The sequence below is a fragment of the Monodelphis domestica genome, chromosome 4 (genome assembly GCF_027887165.1).
Source record: "Monodelphis domestica isolate mMonDom1 chromosome 4, mMonDom1.pri, whole genome shotgun sequence".
NCBI classification, from domain to species: Eukaryota; Metazoa; Chordata; class Mammalia; order Didelphimorphia; family Didelphidae; genus Monodelphis; species Monodelphis domestica.
The window spans coordinates 319,677,097-319,689,724 of NC_077230.1; the positions used below are offsets into that span (position 1 = coordinate 319,677,097).

Here is a 12,628-nt window from a genome sequence, read left to right on the forward strand (position 1 = left end):
CTTGAGGAGAGCGGGGAGGAGGATGAGTCAGAAGAAGGGAGAGAATTTGAAACTCAGAACTTAAAAAAATGAATGTTTAAAAATTATTTTTATATGCAATATGAGGGAAATAAAATATAAAAAAAATAAATTACATATGCTTGCCTCTTATGTTATAAGAGTTTTCTAACCCTTATAGATTGTGGGTATTGATATGACATTACCAATACCTATGTCCTGAGAGGACAGGCTGTTCATTTGACTGTTGAGAAAGATGGCTTCTCAGAACAGTCCAAAGAATTCTGGCTCAGGCCAGTATATAAAAATATACTTTTATTATGGGTAAAAAACAACTAAAGGAAGGGATAGTAAAAGGAAACTGGTAGAAAGGAAATTCTTATAATATATAGGTCCCTAAACTAATAAATCTTACTAAAACTGCCCAAACTTGATCCACAAGGATCATCTTCTCCCTCAGAGTTGAGGCTATTTTCTCTCCCTAAATTATCTACAAGCACAAAATACTTATCTAACTATCCTATCCTAAAATATAAACTTATAAATGAGAGAAATAACTTAGGTTTCTCTTCCTTGCTGTCTAGATGAAAATACAGCTTAGAATCTCCACAGCCTTTCTCCACTTACTTGCACAGTTGCCTTAATGGGCTTGCACTAGTGTTGTACCCAACAATCTCCTTCAGTTGTTCAGCTTGATAGATGAATTTTAGATGTGAAAAAATGAGATTTTCCAACCCTGCCAAGCAACTCTTAGAACTTCCTTTCAGAACAGGATTAGCCCCCAGAGTGAGATCAGTTGTGATTAACTGCCTCTCAAAGCACCTTGGGAAATTTTTCTTTTACCCATAGACAATCTCTGAAATTCTATTCAGATTTTTAAAAAACCCAACTTATAACACACTCTCTTATATATCTTATCAATACATTATCGTACTTAACTCTTTTGCCTAATGAATTCTTAATAAATAATACTCTATAGTTAGCATGTATAATGAATTAGTTATAATATATCTAAAAGTACTTACAAATGTTATTTGTTTACAAGTGAGTCAGTGAAAAATATTTATATGCTCTGTGCTATACATTATGGTAGAAGTACTAGGGATACAAATATTTTATAAAAAAAAATAATCTCTGCTCTCATGGAGCTTAGACTTTATTAGGGATGTGCTGGCCAGGGAAAGAGTTTTGGTCTAGAGGGGAAGGGGTAACAGATAATCTGTGTAATAGTTTTCCAAGAGACACGTAGGTTAATGGGCAAACCACACAACTCTCAAGCTATAATGGGACTGTGATGTTATTAAATTCCTTGCTGGCATATGCGTGATAGGCAAGTGATGTTCCAAATGTATCACAATGTGATTATGCCCTCTCAAGTGGTGAGTTGATATCTGCTCATTCATTGAGTTCACACTAATTTGCTCACATTTTCAAGATTAGACTCTCAGAGATAGACTACCACCAATAATGTTGTACTCACGTTTTCTCAGGGCCATGGGGTTAGCCCTTGTTGATGAGGAATATACTATGTCCCTCTCTCTTGAGACCCCCTCCATCTGATGCACTTTACACAATTCAGAATGTAATACACTCACATGGTATGTATGTGATAATTATGCAACCAGTTACTTTCAGTACTTTTAGACCTTAACAAAAAGACAAATGTAAATAAGTTGAAGTATTCTAATGTCTTATAGCTCTCAAGTTTTCAACATGGTCCAATATGTCTTTTGTTCACCTGGAAACTATTTCTTTACATTATATTTCTCCTTTCTTCTGCATCTTTAAAACACATTGTTTAAAATGTACCATTCACCTAGATCGTTTTGCATCATTCATAAGTCAAATTATCTAGATTTGAATCTGAAAAATGTTTTTTCTCATACAAAGGTATTGATAGTTTTACTTAAAAGAAAGTTCTTATTCTATTGTCTTACATATTAAATGTTCATTTATAAAACAGCAGTGATATTTTTCATCTGTGGAGAGTTAACATAAACCTTTTCCATACCCCAAAATACTTTTTCTGCTTTTTGTCATTAATTGCACCACATAAAATGTGCTTTAAAGGGACAAAACATAGGGATGGTGAATTGATCCATAAGAAAGTCAGTTGACATGCCCTTTCCATAAAGAGTGGTAGCAAGGCCAATGGCAAGATTGCTATGATAGATGTCTGGATGGGATATGAATCTAAGTAAAGTCTCATGACTAAAAGGAACTGGCTTTAAGAATACTTTTCATATCTCACATGTTTGATTATTTCCCCCCTGCCTTTTGGTCCATTAACTTTGCATTTCTTACTTTAGGTGCGAACATTTCCGAACTATGTTCCAGTCTTATTGGAATGAAGACATGAAAGAGGTGATAGAAATAGACCAGTTTTCTTACCCAGTGTATTGTGCCTTTCTCCAGTACCTTTACACAGACACAGTTGATTTGCCACCTGAAGATGCTATAGGTAACCATCTGTTTATATCCAAGTTACATAATAAATATTTTCTTGTGGGTATTATATGATACTTAGCCTTGAGATAGACAAAACTTGTATTGATTTTTATTGATTCTCAAATGAACCTGCATTTCAAAGTAAACTTTAAAAATTTTTTTTTAATTTTGGAAATGTTGATGCTATTGGTACCATTAAATGCTGAGCTATATATATATAAATATAGATGTAGGCTTATAAATTCTGTAGTCCAATAGCCAATTCAGATTTAGGACAGTTATGGTGGAGGTGGATGGAGCAATACCTGAATCTTGTAAACAAAGGAAAAGGGAAATGTTTCTTAGTTTTGGAGAAACTACAGTTTTTGAGACAGAGAAGTGGGAAGGGATTGGAGGAAATGTTATATTTTTTTTTTGAAATGTTATATTTTTAATAAAATAAGGAAAAAAACTGCCTTTTGAAATTTCTTTTGACTTGGTTCCATTCAGTTAAAAAATAAACTAGAAGCATAGATTGTACTGACTTGATTAATCCTTTCCACTCTCCCCTATGTTTCATTTTAGGTCTTTTGGATTTGGCTACATCTTACTGTGAAAATAGATTGAAAAAACTTTGTCAGCACATCATCAAGCGAGGGATTACGGTGGAGAATGCCTTTTCATTGCTCTCTGCTGCAGTCAGATACGATGCAGAGGTAACCTCACAGGGAACCCTGAGTTCCTAGTCTAGCAGCTGATGTGTTTTCTCCTTCTGCTGTGTATGGGGCTGAAAATCATCATTGTGTTAAGAACAGCCTTGTTGTAGCCCACAAGATCAGAAAAACTAAATTTGTCAACTGCTGACTAGATAATAAATTTAGTCTGGCTTCATTATTAGATGAGTAATTTTCATTTGCTCTTAAGGATTTATTTAGAATGTTTTCTATCTACTTTTAACTAAAAAGAGAATAACAATCACCTTATAAAGATCACTGTAGCAATACAGTAGATAGAGGTACAAAATATCAAGCCTGATAAAATTAAAGAACAATGTTTTTGAGATCCTAGTTTTGCTTATGGTGTAATATGCATATATTACTAAATCAGTCCTGCCTTCTGAGTATGGAGTTCTCCATGGGAATCTGTTTTCTCTCTAGAAATACTGTCACTGTCTAATTATGACTAACTTTTTTTTTTTTGGCTACAAGTTCCCTTTTTAGGCTTTGTAGCAGACAGGTTTCTGTATTACATTGGTTGTATAATGAGAAAAAACTGAAAAGAGTTAATTGCCAGGTGAAATAGATTCTTTTTCATTTGTAAAACTAAAAATGTTTTTAAAAATCATTCTTGTTCAGCTGCTTTTCCTTATGTTTTCAGTAAAAGGATAGTAAAACTAGAAAGGACCAAGCAACTCACAGGAATCAGTGCCCTCATTTTATAGATGAGACAGCCCGAAGCCCAGAGAAAAATGGCTTGGCCAAAGTCATACAACTAGTTAAACCTTAAGGAAGGCACACTGAATTAAACTATTAATCCTTTCTTCATTATATTTAGATAAGCAGTTGAGTTCTGACATGAGTAAAATGCTGACTTCCATGAAAAACCTTTCTCGGGTAACTAAAGATACCGAACACTGTAACAATGGCCAGAAACATGTAGCAGAAGAGAAATTTTCCATTTGACATCTTTGTCAACATAGTCCCCTTTGCTTTCAAAACACTATCATAGTTAGGTTTGATTCTTTTTGAATTGTTTTATAAGCATTTGGATGATTCAGTGTGGCTAACTTTCAAGTCTTTAAATGGATGGAGCCACTACCAGATCCAGTAATTTTCCATTAATGAAAATAATAATTAAAAAATTTATTAGAATGACTTAAGTAGGATTTCTTTTATGTAAGTCTCCATACCACCATTCAGAATTTGAACCATTGTACTAAAAATGTAACCTGATTATTTTTGTTTATTAGATGATAGGAAGCCCTTTGCTGACTTAATATTAAAAGTCTTCACAGAAACTTAGCTGTGGTGCAGCAGATCTCCCCCACTCCACTTTTCTTTGAGATGGGGAGGGGATATCAAAAGTTGACAAAGCAGGAAGAAAATCTGATAATTAGTGTATTTTTGTTTTCATTTCCATATAATTTTTGCTGCTTGTCCCTCTTTTAAACAGTTATTGAAATAATTTTCAAGTAAATGTGTGCAAATAAAATCAGTGTGGTATATTAAAGTTCTTCTGCTTTAGGTTCTCAACCACCATCAAATCCAGCAAAAATTGTAAGCAAAACATACCCCTTAGACAGTCTTTACTCATCATTATAAAATTTACAAGCATTCTTAAATTTTTTTTTTTGCTTTTTTTATGATCAAGGATTTTGATATTAACCAGGTATCAAAAACCTATAAGAATCAGCTGGATAGTAGGTATAAGAATATAGAATATCTGTTCATTTTTCTAGTTTCTTTGCACCATTGGGATGTTGGGCATCAGAATAATTATATTATTTTCTGCATAAAAAGGTATTCCTTAAGGAATATAGTTTCCTAGATATAGAACTGGCGATGACCTCAGAGACCAGGTAGTCCAACCCCCTTATTTTACAGATGAAGAAACTGAGACCAAAGAAGGCGATATGACTTGTCCAAGGTCTTATGGGTAGTAAGAATTGAATAGGACTTGAATCCAGGTTCTCTGATTCCAGAGCCAGTGTTCTATTTGCTGTTCCATGGTATCTTCACAAGTTTTGCTTTTAGTGGAAAGGAAAATATAAGAGTTTGCTCAAAGATTTTGTTCTTCTTCCCCAGATCTGTTGAGATCTATGTTTTTAGAAATTTTGCCCTTGACCTGTATGGTCCAGCTTCCCCCCACACTCCCTTCAAAGAGTCAGATGACTAGTTTTCACATAACCATCTTGATTACTATGTCTACATATGTGAGATAAAAAAGGACTCTCTTAATTTAACCTCACAAAAAGAGTTGAGGTCATACTGACCCAAAATATTTTTTAATTTTTATTATGACATCTTTTGTTTTGGAAGGAATTAAGAGTTGCAATTTTTCACCTTTTATTTTATGTTTTTGTTTTTTTTTTTAAAGCATAGCACTCAGTGATTCTTGGCTCAGTTACCAATCAATTGTTAGTAGACCAAGGATATACTTCTAGTGTTCATATCTACAGATGGAATATTATGGAGTTGTAACATGAATGTGGTTTTTCCAGGCCCTTTCCAAGTTTTATGTTAGTAATTTCAAAAATTAAATATAAGGGGGAAAGGATTTAGGTTTAAGGTAAGAACTTTACTGAAGTCAAGCTGCTGGCTATTTAATAGGAGTCAACCATTACTGGTTTAGTGGATTAAGTGGATTAAGACCAGGCCTATAGATAGGAGGTCCTAGTTTTAAATTTGGCCTCAGACACTTCCTAGCTGTGTGACCCTAGGCAAGTCACTTAACTCCCATTGCCTAGCCCTTACCACTCTTCTGCCTTGGAACCAGTACACAGTATTGATTCGAAGGTGTAAGGTAAGAGATTTTTGTTTTGTTTTGTTTTAAGAGCTCAGGAGGTCTTATGTGTTGTGGTGGTTTATCAAAAGCAGGCTTTCTTGTTTAAGTGAGCACCACCCATTGTCTTTTTAAGGCAGAAGGGAAATCTGATGGTCACTTGTAGATTTAGATGAAGAGATGAAGCTTATAAATAAGGAGTCATCTTCTTCTCTGCCATCACCCCAACACTATCTCTCCATCCTTCCAAGAAAGAAAATTATACCATCAAAAAAAAGGATGTTTACCTCATTCATATGTCAGTGGCAAATGAGATTCCAAGTAGATGGTTCCTAGATGTTTATCCTTTGTTCTACCTATGCCACAAGGATGTGTTGCTCTTAAATGTACCAACATTGTCTACTTTCTTACTTAAAGGTGTTGGTGATTCTTTCTCTTTAACAATAGTGTAAGTTGCTTCCTAATAATGAATCTCAAAATCTGTGGGGAATTAAAATTCAGATTTTTATGATTCCACAGTACATACCCTAGAAACGTTTTTTCTTAAATTCCAAAATACAGAAAACTCCACCAGTTCAGATGAATGATTAGAGGGTGTGGAGGAGAAAGTAGCAGAAAAGACAAAAATAGTATGATGAATTTAATACTTTAAAATGCAGACAGGAATGAGGCTTTAAAAATAGGTTGCCAAAGGTTCTTATGAATATATAGTTCCATTCTATGCTGAAGAACTATTTCCCTTAGAGAGTTTGCTCTGTTCATTTTGTGTGGCAGTCTTTTTTTTTTCCTCTTTCATTTAAATGGGAATCTTTTATCCACCCTGTCATGAATTCTCAATCAGTGCAATCTGAGTTGATGAAGCTTTTACTGAACTAGAAATTCAGTTTGCTCTCTTTTTAACCACTGAGAACTCCACAATTCAGACTTGGAATTTAAAAAAAGAAATTAATCTTTTAAAAATGACAAAGCTTGGAAAATAGCCTTAGTATTTATGACTGGTTAAGGAGAATTACCTCATTTGGAACTTAATCTGTGGGTTATATGTCTGTCTGGAGAAGCTTGCTTTCTATTTATGTCAGTCTGTTTCTATTCATGTGGGGGAGGGCAGCAGTCTCTCCTTGGAATGGGATTCTAAACAACATGTCTTACATCTTTGGGAATCTCTGTTGAGTGCCTCTCACTGGCTCCCTGGATTCAACTGTCATCTCTGTGCAGATGTCTCCAAAATCTCTACCAGGCAACCACATATATTCATCCAATCTGCATTTCTCTCATGAGCTCCTGTGATTTCAGTGATATAGGGAACTGCCTTTGAGGAAACGCATCAATGTAGATCAGCAGGTAACTTATAGCTGAGAATTTTAGATTGTTGCCTTCATAAGAAGTCAAATGACTTACTCAGGGTCACACAGTCAGTATGTGGCAGATACTAGATTCAAATTCTGATCTTTCTCACCCAAGGATGTTTTCCTGATTCTCTACTCTGCTTCTATGCCTCTCTATTGTTAATAGGAATTTCTTAATCTCCCACTGTTTCTTTAGGAGACAGTATCTACCAGGTTGAGAGTGTTGTAAAATTTCATTTGGTCTCTTTAAGATAGCTCTCAAGCTCCATCACTTTAAGAGACCAACCATAAAAGAGGAAAAAATTCAGTTAAGGAACTTCAATTTCTCTGACTTCCTTGGGAGCAGGGTTGCTGGGTTATTCTTTCAGTCAAAGAAGATCTATAAGTGACTTTTGAGACAGTTACTTTTGAGAGTTTGAGATACACATACGAAGTTGAGAGTCTGATTTACTGAGAGCTTTTCTCCTCAGTTTCTGGAGGGAGAAGGAGCTGTCAGAGGGGCTTGTCTCCTCTAACTTCGGAGAGAGGAGAGCTGCATCAGTTTCTATGTGAAAAGAATATGACAGTTATATCTGACAGTTTGATTTCATATATTACTTTAAGGAGTTCATTATCAATTTAATGTTCATCAATTAGTTAAAGATAGAGAGTGAAATTTAATATAAGTTAGAGTAGGCCAGATTTAGGTCTGCCTTGTGGGCAAGAAGAAACTGCCAAGAAAGGCATTTAGAAGTAGGGTTCTTTATAGATTTTTAGTATAGGATTTAGGGGTTTTAAGATTTAGTATAAAGATAAATAGATATAATTTCCTATTTCTTATCCCTACCTCTCCTCCAAATAAGGACACTGGTTTACCAAAGAGCTCCTTGCAGTTTCATTGACCACCAATAATATTTATCACCCATAATAGTTTGGCTATAAATATTTATTAACTACAACAGGTTAGCAAGCCACAAAGATTTGAATTAATCTATAGATATTGTAAATTAGCAGTCAGTAATAGGCAAAAAGCAAACAGTGAGAGATTAAGAAATTCCTATTAACACAATGTTTACTTTATCTAGAACTATTATTTGTATTCTTGTATTAGTCAATGCAGAATTGTTTATATATATATGGAGAATGGACTTTATTTCCATAGTTAGGGCTTAATCCAGTTTATAATGCCAGCTCTTTAGCTTTGTCTGTATTTAACTACACATTAATAATTGCAGTATAAATTTATACTTCAGATTTTTGGATCCAGAGGTCCTACTATTAATACTTGAGCAGTTCTAATCCAAAGTGCTTTTGGTTTAAAAAAACCTGGCTTCAGGCATCAGTGAGCTAATACAAATAAGATTGTGGGGAGCAAAAATAGCTGACAGTGTTTAAATTTTGGAAGCTATATTTACTGGGTAGGTTTCTGTGGTAAATATATTGTTTTACCTAACAGCTAGGTCAGAGTGACCCTTTGAGGTAATTTGCTTGCAGGCTCTCAGTCAGGGAGAAGGAGGGATTTTCACTAATCATTTCTTCAGCTCAGGACCCATTTCTCTGTATTCTCTCCTTTCACCAGTGTAGAATTAGGAAAAGTCAGAGAAGGGCTATAGAGGTCTATAAATATTCCAAATATTATCCTCTTAAAGGAAACTTAGTGGCCTCTAGGTCACAACTTTTGAATAGTAGCTGGGCAAAATATGGTAGTGCTATGCTATGGTTTGTGATATGGGCTTGTGTGTGTTATGTGCTTTTAGTTTTTGTTTGCATGTCCAATTTCTGTCATTTACATAAACAAGGGTTTGGTTTGGTTTTTAAGTTGAAAGATTTCATCATTCTAGGTCATAGGATCATAAATATAGAGCTGGAAGGGAGTTCAGATACCATCTAGTACAACCTTCTAAATTTTACAGATGTGGAAACTGAAAAAGTTTAGTGCATTGATGTGAATTTCAAAACTTTACATTGCCCAAGGTCATACAAGCAGTGGGTGTCAGAAGCAGGATTCTAGGTCCACTGCCTCTTATAAAGTGTAATCTCCTTTAAGATAATTCCTCTGAAATGGCCTATGATAAAGATTGACTTATTTGACAGCCGCTACAATCATCTTTTGAGTGTGCTTTAAAGTGTACTGTTTTTACTGATTGAATAAAATCACTGTGGGGTTTACTTTTTTGAAAATTGACAGTCCTGGATACTTAACTTTTTGAAGCTTAAGAATACTAAAGCTTTTTCATTTATGGATGCCTAAAAGCGAGATTTAGGTAGGTGCATTATAGATTTTTAACCAATTCCAAATACATGTGTCTCTTTGGCATTTTTGCATTTTTTGCATTCCTTTCTTAGTAAAAACCAAAATCTCCCTTCTTCATTTCTCTCCTCTGTTGTCTTTATTGAGGGAAAACTTGAGTGCCTTTTTCTAATTCAATTGGCCTTTTGATAACTGAGAAGAAAGTGTTTGTCCAGTGGGTCTCTTGACATGTTTTCCTCAACAAATTGGATTAAACAAACCACCTCTTTGAATAAAATAGGGTGTTGTATCTGCTCTCCCTTCTTCTGCCATCTGCACTTGGACCCGTGTATGCCTAATAATTTTAATGTTAGTTTCTGGCCTTCTTTTGGGTAAGTAAGGGAAGAGAAATAGTTGAACTAAAGCTAATAAAAAGGCCTTTTGTTTTTATTTTTGTGTGTGTCTAGGATTTAGAAGAATTCTGCTTTAAGTTTTGCGTCAATCATTTGACAGAAGTTACACAGACTGCAGCATTTTGGCAAATGGATGGCCGTCTACTAAAGGAATTCATTGCTAAGGCCAGTAAATGTGGAGCCTTTAAGAACTGAAGCATATGGCTGTGAGTTTGGGAGTGTGTGTGTGTGTGTGTGGTGTGTGGTGTGTTTGTGTGTATGTGTGTATTCTCTAGGGCATTATTGCTGATATGCCCAGTGTGCCCTACAGGCTGGTGTAATTCTACAGGTAAAAAATACAAACAAAACACAAACTGTATTTTACTCCAGAGAGAATTCTCTGCATAGAAACCCATGAAGAGTGTACTGTTTTCTCCTTACCCTTCTGACCAACTGCTGTTGCCAGACTTGCACGTTTTTAAAGGGTGACTTTTTCTCATATTTTGATTGGAACATTGGGAAGGGATGAAAGTTAGCTGTTGCTTCAGTTCCAAAAGAGAACCATTGCCTGAAGAGTTGGAAGTCTAGAACTAGGAAGCTACTTGTTTGGTTTACAGATCATTTACTCTTTGGTGCCAGCATTGTTAGACTTTTTAATTAATATGGGACCTCTGGATTTACTTATCTCCTGTGGGCTAACAGGTAACATATCTTTGATTGAGGTGAGTTGTGAGTCCGGTGGGATTACTATGAAGGAACAATTTGAATTGCTCAAGCTTTTGTGTCCATTCTGTCATACATTTGTTTTCCCTGTTTAGTATATTAAAAAGTTTTGTTTTTACAAGTGCTTAAAGGAAACTATGCAGTCAGTACTCTACAAGACATATAAAATGTAAGTTTATAAAGGTATATGACAAGGATTTTACAAGCTCTTAAGACTTAAACATATACAGAGCATGGTAACTTTTAAAATGATGATGGATAAGACTTTTTTGAAGGCAGGAGGTGTTAATTAGCCACTTTATTAAATCCTATATAAATGAGGGCTACTGCCTTCTCCTTCCTTCCATTTTTGGATGACATTTTTGTCTTATTGAAGTGGTGCATATTTACACTTAATTGTTTTTCATTTCTAATATAAATGTGTAGACTTGTAAAGGAAAATTATGATGTCCTACCTACTTTCAGAAATCCTCTTGCTTTCCCAGCTATCAGGTATAATGATTAATTTTCCTCATCAATTCAAAAAACATTGTAGTTAGGTGTGTGGCCTCTGGCAAGGGGTCCGAGTTAAAGGAACATTAGTATTCCTAGGAACATGAGCATTCTGAATTTTATCAGATGAGAAAAAGCGGTTCTTGAGAACCAGTTGTCTTGGAAGGCTTAATGTAATTTTTCCTAGATCTATTTTATCTGGTCCAAATACTCTTGCCATTTGCCAGATTCTGAACTTAAACACATTCTGTGGATTCCCCCCTCATTATTGCCCTATGTGAAGGATTAATTTTTTTTATGTAGCATTTTATTAAGTAGGTGCTTTGTGATTTCTGTTCTAATTATAAAAATTTTGACATTTAGATAGTGTTAGGACAGATAAGGAAGCTGCTAAATGGATATATACATATATAACCATTGTTCATTGCCTTTAAAAAGGGAACTTTTTTTTTAACTTTTATTCTTCTACAGGAATTTGTTTCAAAAGTTGTACTGAGCTTCTTTGCTCTGTTGTTAAGTTGGAGGACTTTAGAAGAGGGGGAGGAGGAGAAAGGGTTGAAGCAAACTCCTTAGTAAAGCCCCAGAATTTTTGAGGTAGACAGAAATTATTCATCATTTAAACAGTAGATTCACCATGAGGCTGTAGCTGCTATTTCTAGCAATTGTTGGTTAATTTTAAAAGTGAGGCCAAAAAATTAGTATTCACTGGCATGTTAAAGAAACGTATGCATAGAAACTCAGACCTCCCTTTCTTGACCATACATTTGGGCTTTTGTTGAAGTGATGAGCCCATTGATTTCTAGATAAAAATCAATTGGCTGTAATGGGTTCTTACTAGATTGGGAAGTACACACTAGTTTCGTGATTGCCAATACTATGGTAGGCAGAATATGTAATAGATGCCACTACTCAGTGGATTTATAATCTGGGGGAAAAAATTTGAGTATCTACTTGGTACAGACAGTAGTTCTTGAAATAAAATTGTTTATCATCTTCAAATAAGAACAAATGTTTTTGTACTGAATCAGAATAATGAAAATTGTCATTGTACTAAATCAAAATAATGAGAATTTCTATTTTTGTTATTCTGATTTCATACATATAAATAGATGAAAATGAAATAAAAAGTCAGATTCTTTGAGTACCTCATTAAATCAACTGATGGAGGGGTGGGGGAGAGTGGAAAAGTTAGAGCTGGTGAATCCTTGGAGAGTCCTCCAGATATCTTTTTCCTCTCTTAAATCTTACACAGTCATGGTGTTCCTCCTACTGAACTTTGTTATTGATCCCAGTAGGAAATAACCCTTTAAATAAAGGAATTGATTTTTTTTTAACTGACATGAAAATAGAAACCTAAGTGTTCACATTTCTTAAAGCAGCCCTAAGTGTACTCTTGAACTTCTTAGTGAAGTGATATTTGATACAGTAAGTAGCATGTAGGTGGTATTGTATTTATGTAATGTTTAGAATGCCACATTAATAAAGCAATCTGTTAAAACCGGCGTGCAGAGTTTTTAATGTTGTGATCCACAGGTGAGAGT

General features: G+C 34.8%; 1 protein-coding gene across 3 annotated transcripts in view; it reads left to right on the forward strand.

Annotated features, from left to right (window-relative positions):
• The window catches only part of RCBTB1 (RCC1 and BTB domain containing protein 1), a 48,657-nt gene extending 36,072 nt beyond the window's left edge, over window positions 1-12,585 (forward strand). For all 3 annotated transcript variants that reach the window (XM_007495408.3, XM_001378592.5, XM_056794837.1), the window contains 3 exons: window positions 2,307-2,458; window positions 3,010-3,140; window positions 9,948-12,585. In XM_007495408.3, the coding sequence (XP_007495470.1) occupies window positions 2,307-2,458; window positions 3,010-3,140; window positions 9,948-10,088 (424 nt within the window). In that variant the 3' untranslated portion in view covers window positions 10,089-12,585. The remainder of the gene's footprint in view (window positions 1-2,306; window positions 2,459-3,009; window positions 3,141-9,947) is intronic.
• Window positions 12,586-12,628: the final 43 nt, after the last annotated feature.